The sequence below is a fragment of the Brachyhypopomus gauderio genome, unplaced genomic scaffold (genome assembly GCF_052324685.1).
Source record: "Brachyhypopomus gauderio isolate BG-103 unplaced genomic scaffold, BGAUD_0.2 sc114, whole genome shotgun sequence".
Lineage (NCBI taxonomy): Eukaryota > Metazoa > Chordata > Actinopteri > Gymnotiformes > Hypopomidae > Brachyhypopomus > Brachyhypopomus gauderio.
The window spans coordinates 598064-623182 of NW_027506935.1; the positions used below are offsets into that span (position 1 = coordinate 598064).

Genomic DNA, 25119 nt, shown 5'->3' on the forward strand with positions numbered 1-25119 from the left:
AGTGTGTTTACCTGAGCTGTTTAATGTTGTTGCAACTCACGCCACGTTTTTATGAGAGAATTTATATTTCTCTTTCAGGCCAGTCAGTTATAATTAAATTTAACTCGTATAAAATACATATATTTATCCTCTCAGATAAAAACGGTCTGCAAGCGAGTTTAATTGAATTAGTGGTCGGCCGTTGTCAGCGGTATCGCCGTTAACGGCCCACCACTAATTTTATTTTATAATATGCATTACTGTAATGTCAGTGCTAAATAAATATTTTCAAATCAAATTTTGTAGTTTATTTATTTGTAGATTTATTCTTTGAATAGCAATGCCTTGATTTTAGTGAGGTTAGCCATAAATCCAATGTTACTAATAATTGGCATAATGTATTTCGGTGTTTCGGTTTTCGGCTTTCGGCCTTGGTTTCCTCATTTTCGGTTTTCGGTTTCGGCTAAGAATTTTCATTTCGGTGCATCCCTAGTAATAAGAAATAAAGGATGTGTTTCCTCTTATCGAAAATGATGGTTTTTTGTTTTGTTTTGTTTTTTGGTAAAATGGCAGGCAATGAAAAATGACAATGACAAATGACTGTGAAAAGTGTTAAAGTGTTACGAATAAATCCAAACAGAGCTGAAACTTTAAAATCAATGTGAAATCTGACAGTCTGTTACTCTACACTTTTGCCACCAAACAAAATATCATAGAGAAGCTAAATTTTATGTTTCCTCTTTGGCCCTACATTTATTTAAAACAGTTACACACTGAGAAGCCTTCTAGCCAATGGCTGCATGTCCATGAATGACCAACTGACAAATCATATGTGAGAAGGCAGAACCTGTAAAGAATGTTCAAAGCAATAAAAAAATAGCTGCAACGTGTATGTCAACTGTAGAAAGAACATGTCAACATTAAAGGAAGATCCCAGGCATTTTAGAAATCTCAGCCACACACATTTTACATCCTGAAAAGAAGAAAACTATCCACAATGCTGCCAAGAAAGGTTGAACCAGAACATAAAGAATAGAGGACATTACACCAACTTCTTACTCCATTAGCTTTCATGATTTTCAGACCTGGTCAACATGTCTGGTTCTGCCCCTTCGACTGACACGTTACAATGCCTTCAAGAAAACTCTTGTTATATAAATTGAAATTTCAATTGCTAGTCATCACATTTCTCCAGCTTTGCATGTCTCTCTATTCAAACCTGTTCCACGGTGTGCCCTTCTAATTCTACAGTGCCTGCTCCTCCACTGGAGGTCTATGGTGATCCTGCTTTCCAGGTCAATTCACTGTTGGACTCATGTCACAGGGTAACACTTTGCTATATTTGCTAGACTTGGAGAGATACGGTCCTGAGGATCAATATTATTGATATGTCCCTCCACAGCAGTTGAGTTACACTGGGATCATTTAGATCCTCATTAGGGAGGTTGATGCCCTGCAGCATCTGTGTTTGGCTGCAACTGATTGTGGGGATGGGGATAATGTCAGGGCAACAGAACCTCTAGCTACCAGAGGTCTCCATCTCCTGAATACTAATGATTATTCATCTCTTTCACATGCTGGTTCATTAACATATGTAACGCCTTTAGTAACACACAGACAACACAAAGTCCTGGGGGGTGTTCCAAGAAGCGGGTTAAGCGAGAAAACCCGGGTAAGTTAACTCAGAGTTCACGGAAACTCGAGGTTTTCTGTTCCAGAAACCGAGCTTAGAGAGAACCGGAGTCAGTTACTATAGCAACTTATGCTCTGAAGCTAACCTGCTCGCTGGCAGGTTAACTTGGACCTGACCCAGAGTTACAAACACGTCATCATGACGTGTCCTTTCCTCGAAGATCATGTGGATATTGAAACTCAGTTTATTCGCTGAGTTCTTCGTCGGGAACGCCTTATAAAACCCTGAATAGACATAGGCCTACTATCATTTTCGGATTATTTTTTTATGAACGTTATTGTTTTTCAGCACAATCCAATACTTACATCAATAAAATTATTAAGCGTCACATTTCAAATATTACACATCGCGGATCAGCCCTAAATTCTCTCCAGATTGTTATACATCGCTCTTCGTTTTTTGCTTGTGGAAGTTTTTTTTTATAGTGTAGAAGATGCGGGATCTGTCAGCAAAGCTACTGTATGTCGGTCTGTCCAAAAACTATGTCTGGCATTAAATTGACTAGTGCCCAGTTTTGTGGTGTTTCCTGGGCATAAGCCAGTTATGGACATCAAAGAGGAATTCCACAGCATCGTTGGTTTGTCTTTAATTCACACGGACAATAAAGAAATTAAGCAAAGGAGAAGCAGTATATAACAAACTTAATTTCATTTACATTTTAAGGATTTCCTAGAGTGGTTGGCTGCATTGATGGAACCTACATATGCTACCTATTCCAGCACCATTAGAACATGAAGGCGATTACATAAACAGAAAATCCATCCATAGCATTAATGTACAGGTACTAACCTTTATAATACTTAATGAATAATGTACTTATCTTTAATGGTAACAAAACTAACGTAGCTACTGCCACCAGCCACTTTCCCTCAAACTGGACATATATAGACTTACCTCCCCCTGACTATATCTCAGATTTGCCACCAGTCCAGAGACCAGTCCACCAGCCCTTTGGCACCATGCACTTTATCCCTGTCCCATTTACCTGCCTCACACACACTGTACATACTGTACTTATATTTTTATATTTCATACCTTATACTGTTATCTATTTTACATTTTTTTACCTTGCTTATTTAATGTCTATTGCCTGGCTTGCACCATGACCGTCTTGCACTATGTTGTCCTGCACTATGTTGTATGTAATTGCTGCTGTGATATTTTGTAGTATGTAATTGCACTGAGGCCTAGCCTAAAAGTGTTTCATTGTGCTGTACAACCCTGTTTCAGCATAATGATAATAAAGTTGAATTGAATTGAACTGACGGTTCTCCCCATCAAGATCATATGTGATGCTTCCCACCTCATCACAAATGTTGAAGCCAGATGGCCAGGATCCGTGTATGATTCCACACTGTACAACAAATCTGAATAGAGTAGGCCTGAGGTAGTGCAGTGTAATAGTTAAATCAGTGTAATGCAGTGTAATAGTTAAATCATTGCAAACCCTAGTGTGATTATAGGACACTATGACGGCCTCCTTCATGGAGACAGAGGGTATCCCTGCCTGTCCTATAGGCCTACCTTATGACTCCCTATTCAGATCCTGCACCTGGACCACAGTCCCGCTACAATCAGGCCCACAGCAAAACCAGGGCAAGAATTTAAATGACCCTAGGAATCCTCGAGGCCAGGTTCCAGTGCCTGAAGGGGCTCAGAGTAACCCCTGATAGGGTGTGCCACATAATAATGGCATATGTGGTATTACACAACATTGCAACCATCCAGGAAGAGCGACAGCCTACCATCTTTGACATGCCCACAGAGGAACCTTACATGCATGTGGGTGACAACAGAGATGGTGGAGTTGTCAGAGACTCCATCTGCAATCACTGCTTTCCACATTAAATCATGCACCACCACCCACCCCACCCCACCATCCACCCTGTAACCTTTTAATATACATTACAGTCAAATTCACTGTTATGTTTCATTATTTCATTTTTCTTGTAAATAAATATATTTTAGAATATATTTTAAGAATAAGATATAGTTATATACAGCCATACCACTTTGTACTATATTCTTATACTTCATTTTTATCTGATGCCATGTGTGTTTCACACCACTCAGATTAGACTTGGAATCAGTAAGTGTTCAATTAAAAAATATTTAAAAACTCAATACAGTATTATAAAGGTGGATAAAATAATAATATAATCGCACCCTTCTGCTAAATATAAAAATATAATTTTCACTCACGCATTAACTCTGTTGGCAATTTTTTGACATGCTGACTGCCTTTCTCTAGCAGCTACCGCAGTATTACATTTACGTTTAATAATATCTAAATATTCTGCATACGCAGTCTTTAATACTCCTAAGCTACAGTGGTGTGAAATACGATGCTCGGCTGATTTTCGCGTTTAAGTCCATGATAAATCCTATTTATCTGCGTTCCATTAAGAATGCCTTTTATAGTTACGCGTGAACGCGCTTCTGTCTGGGTCAACCTACTCAGAGTTGAGCGACCCTGATTACTTTAACTCCGATCAGCCGTTTTGGAACCGAAAACTCTGAGTATGTCAGATCGGGGTAAGACAACTCAGAGTTCAGGGTTAAGTTTAGAGTTTGTTAACCCCGCTTTCTGGAATACCCCCCTGCTCTTCCAGTTTGCATACTGAGCTGTGTGTTAATGAACTTCCTGTTTGGATTTATGACCTACGTCTATTTTTGTCTTTTGGAATTTGCCTTGCCCTTGCTCTGTACCTATCTGTCAATCTCCTTTTGGCCCTTTGTCTGACACCCTAAGATACACCCTACACCCTAAGATACACCCTAAGATACACCCTACACCCTAAGGGCAAGGCAAATACCAAAAGACAAAAGCAGGTGGTCATCCAAACAGGAAGTGCATTAACACACAGCTCAGAATGCAAACAGGAAAGTTAACAATTATTCATATTGTGTGTTGTGTTAGTGAAATAGCAAGTGATGGAGATAAGTAACCATAGCGACTCTAAGTATTCGGGAGATGGAGACCTCTGGTGAATAAGGCATGCACAGCCACTGTTTCCCTGACAGGCTGTATGATAATTGTAAAGTGATCTTGGGTTCCATGAAAGCTGCTATATAAATGTAGCCAGGTGCAGGGTAAGGGATTAGCATTTATAGCGATAAGGTAGCTTTAAGAGTGGCAAGAAGAAGGACGTTTCCAATGGAATTGAGTAGGAAGGGATTTTTTTATGGTGATTTTTAAAATGGAAATATGGCCAGGCAGATGGACTGAAAATGTGAAATCAGAGCCATCCTTCAATTATAAGATAGATTGTTATACAGATCTGATGACACTGTTATACCGATGATTTAAATGATTTAGCATCAGAGCGTATCATTAGTAAACTGTCAGTATGTCAGTTTGCTCTTCCTCTACTGGTACCCAATCTCTCTACAGGACAAATAGAGGTTCCTCTTTATGCACTTCAACAGATTAAAAAAACATGGGCATCAGAAACACGAACAGTCCAACATGTATGTGAATATACACTGCTCGAAAAAATAAAGGGAACACTTAAACAACACAATGTAACTCCAAGTCAACCACACTTCTGTGAAACCAACCTGTTCAGTTAGGAAGCAACACTGATTGTGAATCAATTTCACCTGCAGTTGTGCAAATGAAACAGACAACAGGTAGAAATGAGAGGTCATTAGCAAGACACCCCCTATAAAGGAGTGATTCGGCAGGGGGTGACCACCACAGACCTTTTCTCTGATGTTTTGGTCAATTTGGCATCTTGTCAGTTCTCTGACCATAGAGGCAGCATGATGCAGTGTCTACAACCCATAGACTTTGCTCAGGTAATGCAGCTCATCCAGGATGGCACATCAATGTGAGCTGTTGCAAGAAAGTTTGCTGTGTCTGTCAGCAGTGTCCAGAGCATGGAGCAGTACACCAGGAGACATGGAGAGGGTCATAAGAGGGGAACAACCCAGCAGCAGGACCACAAACTCCTCCTTTGTGCAAGGAGGAACAGGAGGAGCAGTGCCAGAGCCCTGCAAAACGACCTCCAGCAGGCCACTAATATCCATGTTTGTGCTTAAACTGTCAGAAACAGACTCCTTGAGGTTGATATGAGGGCCCAATGTCCATAAGTGGGCCTTGTGCTTACAGCCCAACACCATGCAGGGCGATTGGCATTTGCCAGAGAACACCTAGATTGGCAGATTCGCTATTGGCGCTTTTCACGGATGAGAGCAGGTTCACAATGAGCACATGAAGAGTCTGTAGATGTGACAGAGTCTGGAGATGCTGTGGAGAATGTTCTGCTGCCTGCCACACTTCCAGCATGACCGGTTTGGCAGTGGGTCAGTGTGGGGAGGCATTTCTTTGTAGGGTCGCACAGGCACCTTATTACACCTTAAGGCAGGGGTGCCCACAAGTTTTCAGCTTGAGACCAGTCGATCGCGATCGACGTAATGGGCACCCCTGCCTTAAGGTAATATCTGGGAAGATGGGCAGTCATGGCCTGGTGGTTAGGGAACTGGTCTTGTGACCGGAGGGTCGTGGGTTCGATCCCCAGACCTGAGGCCATGACTGAGGTGCCCCTGAGCAAGGCCCTTAACCCTCAACTGCTCACTTGTATAAAGAATGAGATACAAATGTAAGTCGCTCTGGATAAGGGCGTCTGCCAAATGCCATAAATGTAAATGTAATGGGAAGATCATATCTGCTTCTTTCAATGTCCATCACATCAAACAGGAAACTGCACAAACAAGTGTGTGCAAACTTGTGCTTACATATGCACACCAATTTGTTTTCAAATTTAAAAAGATTGCATTTAAAACCCTTCATAATGTCATGGTTGCCCCTACCCTTGCATTGCGGTTCCCATGGCAACTCCTGCATTGCCTCAGTCTTTTTATTTCCCGAGCTATGTTCGAAATAGCTACATACTACATACATGTAACGGTAGGCCGGTCCACCACCTCAGGGGAGACGCCCACTCCCATACACTTCACCTCTCGTACACTCCCCCGCTCACAATCCCCTACCTTCTAATCAGTGCTCACACGCATTTTCCATTTCACGCACTCTTTAAATGCCTGCAGGTCCTTGTATTCCTTGAGCCTAGCCTGAGTGAGCCAGCGCACTGGAAGAGTCCGACCTGACGTCACCTTCGTCTCTTGGAGCCACGTTTTTTTGGACTAGCACGATTCTTACACTTAGCGTAGTGATGGGCAAGTGAAGCCTCATGAAGCACTGAGTCTTTCCCAACAACTGTGCCGAAAAACATTAGAAGCTCCAAGGCTTCAGAGACGGTGACATCTGGTGGACAACTGAAGCTATAGCAACCTCTAAAGCAATGGCACTGTTTCAATCCTATGACAGCAATAAAAGTTGAGAAAAGTCTGAGTGGTCATTCAAGTGTTTTGTTCATTCATACCAAATAATGATTATATTGTCATTACAATAAAATATGCAGATGCTCTCCTCGAAGCCTCGGTGTCATTTGCCCATCACTTAGTGTAATATTTAGCGCATTGGAAAATATTACACTAAGTACAGCATATACAGCATACTGCACTCAGTATATACTGGATACATACTCGTCCTCATAGTAGTATGCAGGATAGTATCCAGTATGCAAAAATGCAAACCATACTGCACACTACTGCGAACGCATAATGCTTACATATTTTCCGACTCCAAAGATTAGCGCTTCTTTTGAAGTCCCGAAATTTCTGACTTTTTTCGGTTTTGAAAAGAAACGATGAGAAAATGCAGAAATGCTGGAAAGATTTTTAGAACAGCTACTGTTATAGCTTTCATTTTGGAACAGGTGTTTAATGCAGAGATGGGCACTCGAGTGAGCAACTCCAGTTGAGTCGCACTTAACGATATTCAATAAACTCCACGTACATTGGCAAAGCCACGCACCACAAATCCTAGCGTTTCTCTTGTCCTGTACAACCGATTCCAAGGCCTGCACCCAAGCGCTATCATAACCCTTGCTCTTCTCCAACGAGAGCAAACGCGAGTTTAAATACCCTCCGCGGGGACACCAATCCCTCCCTTACAGAGGTCATACCTGCAGACATACTGACGGGCTCTTCCCGTTACAGTTAGAGGCTGCCAAGCTTGCAATATTTAATTAACGTTAGCTAAATAATAATTCACAGACTAGCCACGGGTTAGCGAGTTTTCTCATTTTAAAACAGTGAGCAGTACAAAATGCCATTGCTTTCTGTGTTTATATGACAGTATACATTTATGCTAGCAATCTCTCTGTAGTAACCACAGATGCAGTTGCATCAATTGTCCAGTAAGTGGTGCTAGTGTGCTCCTAGATTAGTTGCAGTCTGAGTTAGAGTACAAGGAGCAGGACTAAGTACAGAACTGGAAGCTTTTTTGTGTAGAAGCATCTACATGAGTGCGGCACAAATAAAGGAAAATAACAACAGTTAATCTCTCTCTGTCTCATCACACTCTCCGTGTATTGGCATCCACTGTGTTTCATTTTACTGACTGAGAATAGAAATCCTAAACCTCTCGTGCCGTGTTGTGTCCTTCATTAGGTTAAACCTAACCTCCAGTCAGAACAGCTATTTTAAAGCAAACTACTTTTTCTTTCAACAAATTTGTTTAACATGCAAATACAGAGGGAATATTTTCATAATTTTAATCGGAATCCAAAAGAATATAATGCTGTCTTTACAAGAGGAAACACGTAAAGGGGGATTTTACAAAAACAGGAAATTATTAATATTAATTAATATGCATGTCTTCAGATTTATTTATTTATTATGAATAACTACATTTTGATAGCACTGGCTTTGGAGATACCACATAATTGTAATCCCTATATATAATAATTATTATTATTCCTTGGTGTTATATGGGATTAGGGAATGGGGTGTTAGGGATTACACAGTTAAAACCCTCTAAAACAGGGTAATTCTGTACTTCTCATGTAATTCTGGAGCGAGACAGAATTTACGCCGAGCATATTGCAGTAAAGACACTTGGTCTGTAGAGTGCAGTGTTCTTCAGGTTTTAGATGGTAACGTTGGCGTGTCTTGTAGTCCGGTGTTAGAATTTTATTTTAAATAGCCTGTAATTTGATCATGCCAACAAGGTTGTCAAAAATTATATTTATTTAGCTACAAAATTATATTTCTGTTTTATTTATCTGTTTTATCAATAAAATGTACTTTATAAACTTTACTGAAGGGTGCTATGACAGCAATGTCTTTAAATTTGTCAGAAATCTTTTAAAACATTTTCACAGAATATATCTCCATATCTGCTCACCACTGTGTTGTTCTCAACAGTAATACAAAAAGTACAGCAGAACACACACGGTGTGTAGGGTTTTAGATCAAAGTAGCCTACACTAAACAATAAATACAAAACTGCCTCAAATCCCAATTAAATGCCACCATAAACAACCCAAGGTACATACCCAAAGACTAATGACCACCACCCAATCTTGCAAATACAGACACATGCACATCACTTAAAGGGTCTCTAATATATCACTGGTATCACTGTTACACCCCCTCTCCTCCCCTCTGTTACAGTCTCTCTTTCCCCTCTCCTCCACTATCCTACATCTCCCTCCTCTGCTCCTCTCTCCTCTGTTATTCAGTAAATCCAGCTCTGTCTTTTCCTTTGTCTCTGTTTACATGAGGCCAGTTTCTCTGACAGCCTGTTAGCCAGTAGCTAATGGGAATAATACAACACCACAAGCAGCAAGCACAGCGTTTTCTCCTCTCCGTGTCTGAACGTGCTCATTACCGTTTTGGGCTGAAACGTGATCTATTGCCAAGTGGCATGTCTGCCTCCCCCTAACACTGCCTGACGCATGCAAGCTTTGTTTTGGTTACAGATAAAATCACAAAAGTGAAGTGCGTGGGGTTTGGAGTGGGGGCTGGTGTGTGTGTGAGTGTGTGTGTTTGTGGGGGGGGTTCGGCACATTTTTCTCCCATAAGACACCCAGGGGAAAATGGGAGGAAGTGATACTGGCTAGAGGGGAAGCTGAGCTCACCAAACACTTGCATGAAACAACGTCGCTATCTCTAATATACAGTGCAAGGCTTCCTATAGTACTGACCTATAGTATTACTTTATTCTAAAGTGGGTTTCACTTCAATTGACTGATTTTTGTTCAAAATCATGCAAATGCATTTTCAAGATCAAATATTGTTTTCAAATGATGTGATTACGTGTAATATTTTCACCTACCCTTTAAAAATCATTAAAATTAATTACAGAAATTAATTTTAATGGATTTTAATCCAGGTAATTGGATTGGTGTTATTAAAGAATTAATTTTTAAAAGTGTCTCGGAGGTGGAGTGGTTTGCAGTTTAAATGCAAAAGCAGCAGTGTTAAGGGGTTATGGAATGGATGAGACTGAAGTGAGCTTAAGGGTTAGTAAATACAATTTTAATCTCTGTCCTTCCATACCCTTTTGTCTCACGTTTATTTTTTGTACCAATTTCATACCCTGTTTGCACCCCCTCTCTCTTTCTGTCTCTCTGCCTTTTTTGTCTTTCTACCATTCTATCCTTCTTTATTTCTATCGGTGTCTCTCTCTCCCTCTCTCTCTCTATCTCTCTCTCTCTCACACACACACACTCTCTCTACTTCTCTCTCTCCCTCAGTGTTTCTCATTAGCGATGGCTCTTCGGGTATCTTCTGGGAGGTGCAGTGTGTTGTGGTGTCAGCATGTGCGCACAGATGTGTGTTTGAGTCTGTGTGTGTGTTTGTGTGTGTGTGAGACAGAAACAGAGAGAGAGAGAAAGAGAGAGAGAGAGAGAGAGGGGAGGCAAGTGCCAGACATATGGAGTTGATCAGCAGGCTGGGTGCTGATGTTTTCGTTGGGAATGCTGACAGTCTGACAGGCAAACGAGTGCGCTCCAGTGACACACTATCTCACCGAGCCCTCCTGGACAACCAGAAGGAGAGAGTGAGTGGAGAAGAAAGGAAGAGAAGACAAGCAGAGGAAAGGACTAAAAAGGAAAGAAAGAAATTTACTGTGACTGCCTCTTTTTCCTCTGTCTCCCTCTTTCTGCACGCCTTTCATTCCCTCCTTCACACCAAGGCAGACGCACTCTCTCTCACTCATCGTCTCTTACAGAACTTTTACGCTCTCTCTCTCTCTGTCTGCCTCTTCCTTAACGATTCTGAGAGAGGGGGTATTTAGCTGGCTGAGCTGCAGGAGCTTCCCAGACGCCCACGGCCAGATCAGAGAGAGGAGCAGCCCTGCCGCACACTGACCACTCCACTGAAGACCGAGCCCCAGCCGGCGCGGGCGAGAGAGAGCGGGTGAGAGAGCTGCGGGACCGTGCAGCTGGTTACTCCTCCTGGTTAACCACACGCGGGACTCGTGCCTTTCCTCCACGTGGATGTCATGGCTGATTGGAGAGCCCCAGTGGTCCTGTGCCTCTCTCTGGTGCTCTGGAGCCTGCTGTGCTGTGCGGGAGGTGGAAGACCCTCGCAGGGCCGCGGCCGGAGGACCCAGACCCTCCACGCCCTGCGAGTGGCCGGCCAGGTCCGCAACGCCGCCCCGGAGGGCGCGGAGAGCAAGGTGGAGCGGCTTGGCCAGGCGTTCCGGCGCAACGTGCGTCTTCTCCGCGAGCGCGCCTCCTGCCTAGACCTGGTGTTCCTCGTGGACGAGTCCTCCAGCGTGGGTGCAGCCAACTTCGGCAGCGAGCTGCGTTTCATTCGCAAGATGCTGTCCGACTTCCCCGTGGCGCCCGAGGCCACGCGGGTCGCCCTCGTGACGTTCAGCTCCAAGAGCCGCGTGGTGACCAGGGTGGACCACGTGTCGGCACCCCAAGTGCACCAGCACAAGTGCTCGCTCTTCAATAAGGAAATCCCGGGCATCACGTACCGAGGGGGCGGCACTTACACCAGGGGAGCGTTCCAGCGTGCAGCGGTAAGGAGTGGGAGAGGGTGGCTGTCGGCTGGTTTGCAGGTGTGTGGTTAGGTTATATATCTGTGTGTGTGTCAGGGGGTAGAAAGAGAGAGGGAGTTTCCCCATCACACACTACTGTTACACCGTCAGTGAAAGGAAAGGGCTCAAGGGAAAGTAAGGAATAGTGGGAAAGAGAGAAACGGAGAGAGGGAGGGAGGGAAGAGATAGATGAGGAAAGAATATAAATTTTTATGTCTGCACATAAGGAGAAAGACAGAAATGATGTGGTAGGAATGCTGTTGTTGGGTCAGGAAGGCTTATTGTAGGTAATGCAGTTGACAGATGTAACGCAGAGACTTGCTTTACTGTATCTCCATCTTATCTCTTTCACATTCTCTCTTCATGTCCAGTAACAATAGAGGTCAGGGGTATAAGTGCCCAACACTGTGTCCCTGGATGTCCCCAAACACACCATACACACGAAACGTGACCAAATACGGCATTAAGTAGAGACAGGACAGCAGGTGTGAATGTAATTCATCCCTCCAGTGTTTTGTGGTACTGATAAGCCTGCACTCCTCTGCTCATTCTTCAGTTGACTCCCCACGCTCTGTGCGTTCAGGACTGCAGTGTAAAGATAGCAGAGAGCATCCATCTAACTGCAGGGAGCAGCGGCTGAACCGCAGGGTGAAATGAGGGTACACGTGCAACACACCCCTGTGGCTCGGGCCCATCCCAGCTGTGTTGTGTTTGTGGTGTGTCACGAAACGTTGGGTCATTTAATATCACGGTGTGAGGACGCGATGTGGTGTTTTGCATCCTGGCACGTTGTGTTGGAATGTCGGTCTCGGATAACCCTACAGCAACTGCACGAAGAGCTTTAGGGAGCGATTGAGTGATTGGAGTAAAAGACTCCAGATGATAACAGGTAACAGGGAAAAATGAAGTTAGTGAGACAGTTAAACTAAGTTCATTAACCAAAGCGGTTTCTCTTTCACTGAGTCACATGACCTCGTGAGCATTATGGCAACCACTGCCCTGCTCCCCAGCTGGGACCTGCAGGATGTGTGAGGGTGCTGGTGCTTTCAGCTTTAAGGATGAACCACTGATTCATTTCAGACTTAATTCTTGGATTCAGACAAGAGACGAAGATAATGGAGGAACTCTCGAGTAACACCTAATAAATGAACTTTTCCCCTTCTCTGAGTGCGTATGCATGACCATGTCTGGCTTTGGTAAGATGTTTGAGACTGGACTAAAATATGTGACTTATTGCTCTCTCCCTCTCTCTCTCTCTCTCTCTCTCTCTCTCTGTCTTTCTCTCTCTTTCGGCAGCTACTGAGTTCACATTTTTGCGATTAACCTATTGAAACTTAATTTTGCTGACAGTGATCTACAAGTGTGTTGTGTAAAATGCTCTCTCCTCCATCTCACTACTCACATACTGGAGCTCCCTCCACCTCTCCTTCCTCCTCCTGAGTGAGTGTGAGGTGAGACAGAGGAGTGAGTGTGAGATGAGACAGAGGAGTGAGTTAGCCAAATGAGCCAAACTCACCCCAGGAGTTCTGACGTCTGCACTGAATACATTTTACAGTGGTATGATTGTGATTGATGACACCCAGTAAATAAACAGGGAAAAGTGTTTGTCTCAGTTTCAGGTCAGCCATGCTACTTGCTGCTCTTTGAAGATGCTGGGTGAACGTTTGATTGGAACTGAGTCATTGAAGACTCCCATCTAACCCTGTAATCTCATAAATATGGGAACCAAAGTCAGGATGAACATTTTTCAATTATTTCACGTAAGCGTTCACGTAAGAGTTCCCGATCTGAGTTTGGTTGGATTGTTCACTTGCGTTAAGGAAACAGTGGTCACTGAATTTGCACGTAACTAAAGAGTCGGGGTTCTTGCTGCGCTGGGCATTTCTCTGTTTGACATCACATATGCCTGCCGCCACGCTGCGATTCTGGACAATCCGTCTGGCTTTTTCTAAAGCTGCCAGGATTGGCTCTTCCATGGTTGCCATGGGCTACCTGACCTTCCACTCCCCCCTTACAAAACTGGAGCTAAATCAGACTTAGACACTACATCCTGCTTTCTCTCTCTCTCTCTCTCTCTCTCCTTCTCTATCTTTCTCTCCCTCTCTCTCTCTCTCTCTCTCTCTCTCTCTCTCTCTCTCTCTCCTTCTCTTCTTTCAGAATTCTTTCCTATGCTCCCCAAATTCTTCACCTGGTCACTTTGCTGATTAAGTCCAGAAGAGCAATATAATGGGCTGAAGTCTTTGTCTGAGTGGATTTAAGTGTCACCATTACAGATGACGCTTCGCGAGGTCTGTTATACGGATAGGGATTGTAGCATGTTTCATCATATTTTTGTGGAATTCACGTGTTACATTTCCAGCAAGAGAACTTTATTGTAGCATCACACACACACACACACACACACACACACACACACACACACACACACACACACACACACACACACACACACACACACACACACACACACTAAAAGCAGCTGGATCTTCTCAATATGCAACAGAGCAATGAAAAGTCATGGAAATATTTCATTTTGTGTGTGCAGTTTTGGTGCTGGGAATGGTTCTGAAGCACTCTAGTGCAGTACTACTGCACCGGCCCACTGCCCTGCTCCGAGACCCTCCCCCAGCTCAGATTCCAGAGAGAGGTGTTTTGACTGCTGTTGACCCCTCACCCCCGACGTGCTTTTTGAACCTCGGGACAGAGAGAGAAAGACTGTCATCGGGTTCAGGCGGAGGAGGCGGTGCAAAATTTTGCATGCTTGTGCAAAAGCATCTGTCAGCAAGCTTCTCTCCGCTTGGAGTGGTTCCCTGTTATGCAAGACAAGCGAGCATAAAAGCACAAACAAATAATGGAGGTACCGGGAGAGATCAAAGATCTTTAATACGCAAGTGCCGACTTACTCACACATGCACGGGCGATCCAAATGTGCTGGAGAGCGTCTGCTCAGATGGTTGAAAGCTGCACCAAATGAGCACAAAAGGCGAGGAGCAGGTGTTTCGATGATAAAAGAGAAAATGCTTTATTGCTCCATTAGCACAAAAAGGAGGCGAGCGAACAAATACGTCTTAGTTGTTTACAGAAAACGAGACGAAAAAAGCAACAGAGAAAAAAGAAAGGAAGAAAAAGGAAGAGAAGAAAAAGCCAAGATCACAGAACGAGAGACAAAGGAGAGGATGGAAGCAAGAGAAACGAGCAGCAGGACTGCACCGGTCTTCCCCCAGCTGCCCCGCTGCTGCCCCGAGCTACCCTGCCACTACCCCGCCGCTACCCCGCCGCTACCCCGCCACTACCCCGCCACTACCCCACCGCTACCCCGCCTCTACCCCACCGCTACCCCGCCACTACCCCCGCCGCTACCCCCGCCACTACCCCGCCGCTACCCCACCGCTACCCCCGCCACTACCCCACCGCTACCCCGCCACTACCCCCGCCACTACCCCACCGCTACCCCGCCTCTACCCCACCACTACCCCGCCACTACCCCACCGCTACCCCACCGCTACCCCGCCGCTACCCCCGCCGCTACCCCGCCACTACCCCGCCGCTACCCCCGCCACTACCCCGCCGCTGCCCCGCCACTACCTCACCGCTACCCCGCCTCTACCCCACCGCTACCCCCGCTGCTGCCCAAATGAAGGAGCGTTCCCCCTCCACGAGACCTTGGCGCTTCCTGCTCCCGCATGTGCGCTGCTAATAGGGATTGATGAGCAAGATCAATACAGCAGACGGCCCTCCTCCTTCACGGCCTGATAAGGCCGGCAGGAATGTCTGTACCGAGGGCTGAAAGCCTCCGATAACAGCCTGTGGACGGAGAGATAACAGCTAGCCAAGTGGACCCTGTGGGCTATGGTGATCTGCGCCTCAGGATGGATGAGATGTGGGACGTGTGTGGGGCTGATTAATGGCTAGCAGTGGGCTGCCATGCTAATAATCCATCGCTGAGTTCTTGGTTGAGTTCGGTGTTCTCCTGTGTTCTCATTGGGCAGATGCCAGAAACAAATGTGACTGAAATAGAACAGTATTAACCTAAATAAACTGAACAAGTTTCAGTATCCAGTCCACCTGACTTACTTTATCAGATGTAGGGATGACGTATGAAGGGGTGGTGTTGTTTTTTAATGTGTGGCAGATATGTACAGTGTAGTATCCTTAATACTGTATGCTATGAATGAATAAATTTGTCTTTTCACTCAGTGCTGCTGCTTTTAATCAAAAGTTCAAACCCCAGTAGCATACAGTTCACACAGGAAGTTCAGGTCAGGCTGTTTGGCTCTGTAATGGCTCTGTCCTCTCCTCAAACCCCCCAGACCACCTCGCAATTGTCTTCAGCTGTTGTAGTCCCCAGATACTGAGAGAGATGGCTTCAAAACAAGAGAGGTGCAGAGTTAGAGTGTCCTCTCACAGTTCTCTGACTGGGTTTGTGGACATCAACCGTTTTTGACCAGGAGCTGCACCAGCTGTTTATTCTGGGCATGGACGGCTTTGTTTTCTTTGTTTTCTTTGTTAATCACACCGCTACTTTAAAACGTCACTCTCCTCAGATCTCAGGGCAAAGAAAAGCCGTACAGCACAACCGTTAGCTCAGAATGGATTTAGCAGTGCTGAACTTGGAGAAAGCGTCACGTTTCAGCTACACTGCTACAGGAGCTGGTGCCCAAGTGCCCCAAAGGGAGCCTGTAGGGCAGACAGACCCTGCTGGGCAAGTGTCTTTGAAGGCAGTTGGAGCACACATGAGTCAGAGAGATGCTGTGGAGGCCATGGACACACCAGGAGAAGCAGCGGCTCTTGAGCAGGGAAAGAATTGGCTGCATTAGAGACAGCGTGAACTACTTTACATTTACAGCATCTGCCAGACACCCTTGTCCAGAATGATTAATGGAAATGCTTTGTACTTTCCATCAAACACATATTCTCATGTGACCAGATAAGTAAGCGTTAAGAATACTATCAGACTAAAGTTCTGGCCAGAGTGCAAAAGCAGACGTAAATTTTTATGTTTCTAAGTGCACATTTAAGTACCTAATGGCTCGGCAAAGATGTGCACAGCCAGAGTCAGCGGTGCGGACAGCCAGTTAAAGTTCATTTCTCCACCTGGCTGCCCAGACAGAGAAGAGTCTTGCTTGTGAATGAGAGATGGCTGTTCAAGTCAAGCTCTAGTAGAGTCGGTGTGGTGCAGAGGAGAACTGTGGAGCCAGTGGGGAGAATTCAGCAGGAGGAAGATGACATGGGAGATCTTCAGGAGGAAGATGACATGGTGTGCAGCAGGAGATGTAGACAACAATGATGAGAAAGACCTTTGATCTAAGCTATAATGATCTATTACTTCCTGATATTTGTCCTTTTTGATCATTGCCCCAACAGAACCGGCAACAGAGAGTCAATGACCTCTCACGCTAAGAGAAAAGTTAGTGATGGAGCTCTGGCAACAGAGCAGTATGGCTGGTGTTCAGACTACTGAAGTTCTCCCATGTTATTTTGCTCCTGTGTTCCCTTTACTATAGCTTCAACTAGCTGCTTACATTTTAAATACCCTGATGCTTAGCTACAAAGCCAAGAACGGCTCAGCCCCTCCCTCCATGATGGCAATGCCCAAAACCCCCTGTATCTTTCTTATTTCAGTGGTGTTTGGATACTGACTAATATGAAGTGTCTGGGATACATCCTCTCAGCAGATCGCTGAGTCACTCCGAATAAAAGTGTCTGCTGTCTGCTAAATGCCATAACTGTAAACATAAACGTAAACAGATTTCAACAGCACTCCATTCTTTAACACTTAATGCTGTCAAAACACCGTTTGTGTGTGTTATGACGTGCTGCGGTTAAGTGCCTATTAGACTACGAGTGATTGGGTTGTCACAATAGTTATTGACTTTCAGTAAGAAACAAATGCTGTGATCGTTTACACAACCTCATTTGAGGGCCTCAGCTTCTGGTGTGTGTGTGTGTGTGTGTGTGTGTGTGTGTGTGTGTGTGTATGTAAGAGGTGATATGGCAGTAAACTCACATACCAAAGTGAAGAGAGCTCTGAGGTGTTGAATGAACTGAAGCTTCATAAGGAAGTCTCCACTATCCACTCCAAGCACATATAACACCAATTAGCCTGAATGCTAAACGCTTGCAAATTTGCCCAGAGAGATGAGTTTCTACAGAAAATCAAATTTCTATGAAACATCAGATGGGTTCTGTAGAAATGTGCCACATGTATTGTCATAATAATATTCTAATATTCTAATTCCAATATTAAGAGAAATTCAGCAGTAAATTTCAATATTATCAATATTACCAATATTACAATATTATCAATATTATAAATATTACAGTATTATCAATGTTATCGATATAACAATATTGTTGTTTTGGACCATGTCCTTGGCTCTTTATTTCTCTTGGTTTTGTTTTTTGCAAGCCAAACATCATTCCTTAGCACCCATAAACCCATTAACCCATTGCCTCTGTTTTGTACATCGTGTGATTTAAAATTAGAAGGACATGAAACCAGAGCATAATCCGAATATGAATTTGTAGTTGGAAATCCTCCTTCTGTGAATTACTGGCACACTCTATTGTGAAGAACAAAGAACGTTAGACAGATGGGTTTCACCATATCAAAGCTAAAATACCACAACTGTTACCAAGCAACCATGTTATTATATTTTCAGCAATGATTTGTGTGTTTGCACCAAAATACAGCATTGGCAATGAAACGTGAGCTGTGTTAATACATGAATGGATCATTTTCCAGTACATCATTACTCATTAGAAGGACCGAATTGGAACAGCACAAGAAAGTAGAGCCAAAATACTGATTCAAAGTCCTGAGGTGACAGAAAACACCTAGACTGGGGGCAAACTAATGAAATGAGACATACAACCTGTCTAATTTAGTTTTTTTCTTAATAGTGCAAACAGAACATTTTAGAATTTTGATTTTCTAGTCACTTTGGTTCTGACCATAACGGTGATTGTTGATACTTATTATAGCATCAGAATCACAATATGCTATAATATCATTAAAATCAAATTTATAGTCCAAAAACAAATTAAGATTTCATCATGGGATGAAATATTATCAAATAAGAAATCCTTAAGTAATATTTATAGTGAAATTTCATCTTAATAACACATTTGCAGTTAATACTGGTAACATCTTAATTTTTCATTTAAAAGAACATTCTAGTTGTTGCTCTTGCACGTACACACTAAAGGTTTTGAACTGTTTAGCGTCTTGTATCTGTGGTGAATAAGACTGCATCATCATTTTAGTCATCTTGCAGTCCAATTGGAAAGTGTCCTCCATTTACTCTCCCTCTCTCTATCTCCCACTTTCTCTCTTTTCTCTCTCTGCTCTCTCTCTCTCTCTCTCTCTCTCTCCCCATCTCTTCCTCTTCCATCGTCTCTGTCTAGCTCAAGGCAGTTGCTTCACCCTTTGCCAGGTGCTTTCAATCAGGTCCAGATGTGATGGAGCAGGTCAGGCTGGCACTTGCAGGCCTCCTGGGCTCGTTCCTTCACCCGGCACCAAGCAGCGCAGAGACAGGATCTCTGGAACAGGCGGGGGAGATCAGAGGAAAGCCTCTGAACGGTTGTTTCCACTTAACCTTACACCAAACGAATTGAATCTTAGAGGCCCAATGCCCCTGCCCTGGGAAAACAGGCCCAGTGGCCAGAAAGCATGCAGTCCAGTAGCAGGATCTGCCTGCTAAACGCAGGGGCTTAGAAGCTAAGGATGTAAGTAGACTAGAAAGTTTAGCGCCAGGGTCATCAGCCCTGAGGGTATGTTCATGGGCAGTGAGAATGTGATCTATCCCCTACACAGTTGATCTAAAGGGGAGTAGAGATATTCTTCAAAATCTGCTGTTCTCCCTGACCAACCAAATAGCTTGCACAGTGGAAGATCTGGAAACCCGATTAGCTGTTAGAGAATCCTATAATGTAGCACCATGTCTGTAGTGAGTGTTGTGATTTGATGTTCAGGATAACAGTTCAGACAGATCTATGGATTCCTCTTTCATATTCATTTAGTCTTTAGTTGCCATCTCAGTATATACATCTTTTAGGTAAGCCAATACTGGCTATGACTATGAAGCTTTTGCGGATTTTGTTTCCTATGAATCACTCTGTTATTGCAAAGTAATACAGGTTTAATTTCTTCTTCAAAACTGAAAGTTACTTCCTTAAAGGGGGGTCACTCAGATACCGAACAGCGCTGTGGGTAGATGAGCCTCTTTTGTGGAAAATCACTGGTGTCTGAAGATACACTAACTGAAATGAACCAAATCAGTTAATATATCTAATGGATATAAGTGTTTTTGTTGCCTGCCTCCAAACCCAGAGCAGAAACTAAGTTTCCTCTTCCCTTTCCTCATAATTCTCGCTGAATTCCATATCCTGAACCATTGTTCCTTCTCAAAATATATCTGGTGTCTTTTCCATAGCTTATGGCTTCTTCCCCTTTTGTGCTATCCAAGATCTGTTCGTTCTGATGAGTTCTTCTCATCTTCACTTCCACTGCCATCCAATTCATAGGTTTTAAATATAGTGCAGGTATAGTTGACCAGATACCAGACCAAAATGCCACAGAGAATGACACTGAATTCAAATCAATCTACCTCTCTCTCTCTTTCTCTCCCTCTCTTTCTCTCTCTCTCTCTCTCTCTCTCTCTCTCACATACACCCCATCTATCTCTTTACTAGGACCTACATGCTTCTCTTTCTCCAAACCCATTGCTGTGATGAATGGTGTTTTGACAGGAAGCAGCTAACCATGGTCTGCGAAGCCTCTGGCCCAGTGTCCCATCCTGGCCAATTACCCGAATGGTCTTCACACTCTTCACACACAAACAGGGCAGTAATAAGGATGGAGAGTTTCGCTGGAAACTGAGACAGGCTGCTGATATATGTACCCTCCTAAAGCCCCCCGCCCCATTGCACTCTGGGGTTTCCATGAAACATGGGTTACGGAGCGTGTCTGACAAGCTGGAGGGATTAAACTAACCATACTCCATCAAGAAGAACTTATACTCAGCAAATGGTTTTAGTGTCAATCATCCAAAGTTCTGGTTGTGGGCTTGGAAAACAGTGGTGCTGGTCCATTACAATTGTTGGCCACACATGTGCTGAATAAAACAGATCAGACTAGATGGAGATTTTTGAAGGTTTCTCCTGTTTTTGTGATAGTGACGGACTCGTCTGACTCCAAGAACAGTTTTTTTTTTAAAGGACATTTTGCTGTTTAAACATCTGGGCGGAGGTTATGGCTTTTTGAAGATTGCCTTAATAAGCCCCCACAAAGTGCCATGATGCAAGTTTGTTAGGAAAGTTAATATAAAGCATTTGGTCTTTAAAGGGCGCAGTTTTATGTTGGAAACACATTTGTGTTGCTTTGACTTAATTCTATAAATATAACCTAATAAAACTGAAAGGCCTGAAATATTTTCATTGTGACCCATTTCAGGACCACTCAGAGCTCCTCATGGGGAGAAGCTGGGAGCAGTTGTGTCCAGCTCGCTGGGGTTGTTTTTGCCCTGTGGACTCATGTTGTTGTTATTCTTTGCCACCAGAGCCAAGACACGATACCATGTCAAAACAAGCTTCCTTCAACTTCCGACAGTGCATGGAACACTTTCCATACGGATGCATCCGGGTTGTGTTCTTTATCTATGCTGGAATGCTTCAAAATGAGATATCCAAGACAGCACAACGAGTGAATATCCATGAAAGAGAGATGTGCAGATCTCCCTCCTTCTTCCATTAGTTTGTTTTTTATTCTCCTCTCTTTCTCCACTAATGACCCTGGTGAGTTTTAAATGCAGGTGTGTCGATCTCCAAGCATGTACCTGCCAGGGCACTCCTGACCACTTCTTAAAACCTCTTTTCCTTTTTTAGGCTGATCTGAGACCATGTTTGAAGCTTGAACATTTAAGGAATGTTTAATCAGTTCTGAATGATTGCTCTAGCTCAGGGATAACCAACTAAAATTAACCGAGGTCCAAATTTTTAAATGTACCACAAGCAAGGGTCCGGAACATCAAATTTTATTTTATTTTCAGCAAAACAGCAATTATATATAAAGATGGCACTTTTAGCATTTTTAAATAAAATTAAAATATCTTTAGTTTTTAATTTGGTTTGCAGTGAAATCAAAATAAAGTGCTGTTCTTTTAAACGTATTTCACCTATAATAAAACTTCTCAACATAAATCTAAAATAAAGTGCTTGTCTTACAAAACATTGTCTTTTAAACTTATTTCAAACAATGAAACTTCTCAACATGAACTGAATTCACAGCGTGTTTACTTTCTTTAATGAGAGAAATTAGCTCTTTGTTGTCCAGCAAGGGTTTTGAATCTGGGCTTAAATGGGGTCAGGGCCATCCTTAGGCACATGTGGAGGTGCTCGTTCGTGAGTCTGGAACGATATTTAGTTTTAATAATGTTCATGGTGGAGAAAGCTGCTTCACAGCAGTATGTTGAGCCAAACATGCTCAAAATATACAGGGCAACCTTCTTAAGACTTGGGAAAGCTGTTTCTGAAACTATCTGGATCCAAAAAGATGCAGCATCACCACCTCTCTGTTGCTCCTTCAGGGCCACATCTGCCTGCAGATCTGCAAGTTCTAGTTGCAGAGACCGAGCTCTTGCCCACTTGAAGGTTTCAGTGGCTTCTTTTGAAAATTCCCTGATATCTGTGATAAGGAATGGGTTCTGAATGAAGAGGCTGAGCTGCTGTCCAAGTGTGAAACTGTCAAAACGTTTTCCAAAATTCACAATCAGTTTGTCAACAAAATTAACAAAACAGGACTTGTCAACTTTAACTTGTCCCTGTACTGTTGGGAAGTGTGTGCACTCCTCCTGAAGGTCTTGCTTAAACAGCTCTAGTTTTTTCTGGAATGCATGCACAGCTGTTATCAAATCAACAACTGAGTTTTCTTTGCCTTGTAGTTTTAAGTTGAGTTCATTCAGGTGTGAGGTGACATCAACTAAAAAGGCCACAATATCCATATTTTCCACATTTTCTAAAAATTCTGAAAATTGTGTTGCTTTTGGGTTCTTTTGTTGTTTTAAGAAAGCTGCTATGTCACTTCTGATGGACCAGAGTCGCTCCAACACTTTGCCTTTGCTGAGCCATCTCACATTGTTATGCAGAAGAAGGTCATCAGCATTTGCATGAACATCTCTCAAAAACTCCCTGAGCTTGCGATGTTGGAGTGATGATGATGCCCTCAGGAAGTTTATCATCTTCATTATTGTGTTCATCACCTCGGCATACTGATCTGATAATATGGCACACAGAACAGATTGATGTATAATACAATGATAAGAGATAAGCTCAGGATTGTCCTCTTTTAATCTCGCCACAGCTCCATTCTCTCTCCCTAACATGGCAGGGGCTCCATCTGTGGTTACAGAAACTACTTTTTTCATTTCTATCCCCCTCTCATCCAACATCTTCTTTATTGCCATGTAGATATCTTCTCCTGTTGTGCTGGTCTGCAAGGATGTTACACCCAAGAGATCTTCACAGATTTGCTTTTCATCTTTGTTGAAGAACCTTACAAAAACTAAAAGCTGGGCATTGTCAGATACATCAGTGCTCTCATCTATAGCCAGACTTATACACTGTGTTTTCTGAATTGCTTCATTGAGCTGTGTAAGTACATCCTGGGTTAACACTTCTGTTTTACTTGTAACTGATGTGGCTGAAAGTGGAATTTGGTTTATTTTTTCACAAAGCTCATCTTTTTGCTTTCCCTCCAGTAAGCTCTCTGCAACTGCAGTCATACACTCCTTCACAACCACTCCATCACTAAATGCTTTTTTATGTTTGCCCAAAATCCACGTAACTCTAAGGGAGCACTCGTTAGCACGCTGTTGGGCAGTAAGTGACTGTGTTAATATTCTTGTTGAGCGATCATATTGAGCTTGTAACTCTTTTATTTTCTGTACCCTCACTGCTGAGGCAAGTGGGTATGTTTGGGAAAAAGTGTTGTGCTTCGTCTCGTAGTGCCGCTTGATATTACTGCTTTTGACGATGGCGACTGTCTCTGTACAAATGAGACATATAGGTTTCGTCCTGCTGTCTGGTAGAACGAACAAGTACTTATCAGTCCATTCCGATTTAAAAGTCCTATTTTCTGTGTCCACCTTTCTAATTTTTGAGCATGCCATACTCCTTTTTTTCCCCTTGTCTTTCTTTCTGTTCTCTCTGCTGTGCCATGCGTATACGTCTCACTCGGACCAAAGCCAGCGGCTGTGCATATTGTCTTCCGCATGTGAGCAGATGGGCGGATTTGATTGGCTGATTTACACCACGTGGCGTTCTGCTGTTTTACCGTAATGGTTGGATGATTTGCACCCATTAGAATAGAAATTTGCAGAGTTAATCAGGAATGAGATTGGGTCCGGACAGGACTGCGTTTGGGTCCGGGTCCGGACCGCGGTCCGCCTGTTAGTGACCTCTGCTCTAGCTGATTGGTCATCGGTCAGTGCATACAGAACACTCTGCTTAACTTCTGACCAGCCGCACAACACAGTCTGGTGCAGACACGCTTCACTGAGTATGCTCAGTGGCCCCAGGCAGGAAGCAGATGACTCGATAAAGGATTATCTCCATGTTAGGCAGGTGTGAAGACTCCTAGATCAATGCCGCTACGAGACATTTGCACTGAACACCGAACATTTGCAGTGGCATGCTGGTTGCAGAATACTGGAAATGGTTTAGTTTCCATCATGCAGATAAGGGAGCCCATTGTCTGTTTCCTTATAAAGTGCCACATCCTTCCATTTAAAAGCAGTTATAAGCATAACTGTATTGTACAATATTTGTGTTTGCTAATTTTTACCTCACAGACAGATTTTATTCTGAAGGAAATCACTTCCAATACTGAGGCAGCAAATATTATATGTGGCCTCTCCGAGTTTTCTGATAGTTATTACGTTTTCTTCCATTCAACCACAAATTCTTGCGAATTCATCAGGCTGAAATACAGATGGAAACTGGATTAGCGTGCGCTGGATGACGGAATGCTCAGGACACGCTCCGGAGAAGCGACTTCAGCACGGCGTCTGTCTGAAGGCTCCTCATAGCCATCGTGTGTGCTGCAGAAGAACCTGACAATATGGGTTTGACACAAATGCGGTGACATGTAACCACGTGTCAACCACTGCTGTGACTCTGGATGGAGTGATGTTCTGGTCAAGAAGAAACCGTGTGGCTGGTCTGAACACAGAGGGGGAGGATTCTGTTAATACATCACAATGAAAACACATTGTAATCAGTGACCACAGCACTATGGTCCTCAAATACAGAACACTGAGGTACCGATCTTTCCACCAGCCAAGTTCTACTGTAACTGTTACTAAAATTGGCCAACAAAAATATACTCATACCCAGACTTCTCCTGTCCTACTCGTGGAAAAAAATAAAACCTGGATCACCACATACAGAACAGCACCAGAGCCACTCTGCACCCTCACCTCAGACAATTAAACCTCATAGTTTCCCAATGTCTCATTGTTTTTAGTACATACACACAGCCCCGTCG

The 25119-nt window shown here is 43.5% G+C and overlaps 1 protein-coding gene across 1 annotated transcript in view; it reads left to right on the top strand.

Annotated features, from left to right (window-relative positions):
- Positions 1-10400: 10400 nt before the first annotated feature.
- LOC143497883 (sushi, von Willebrand factor type A, EGF and pentraxin domain-containing protein 1-like) overlaps positions 10401-25119 on the top strand; it is a gene marked incomplete at its 3' end in the record, with an annotated part of 34317 nt that continues 19598 nt past the window's right edge. The window contains exon 1 of the mRNA XM_076993500.1: positions 10401-11558. Coding sequence (XP_076849615.1) covers positions 11031-11558 — 528 coding nt within the window. The remainder of the gene's footprint in view (positions 11559-25119) is intronic.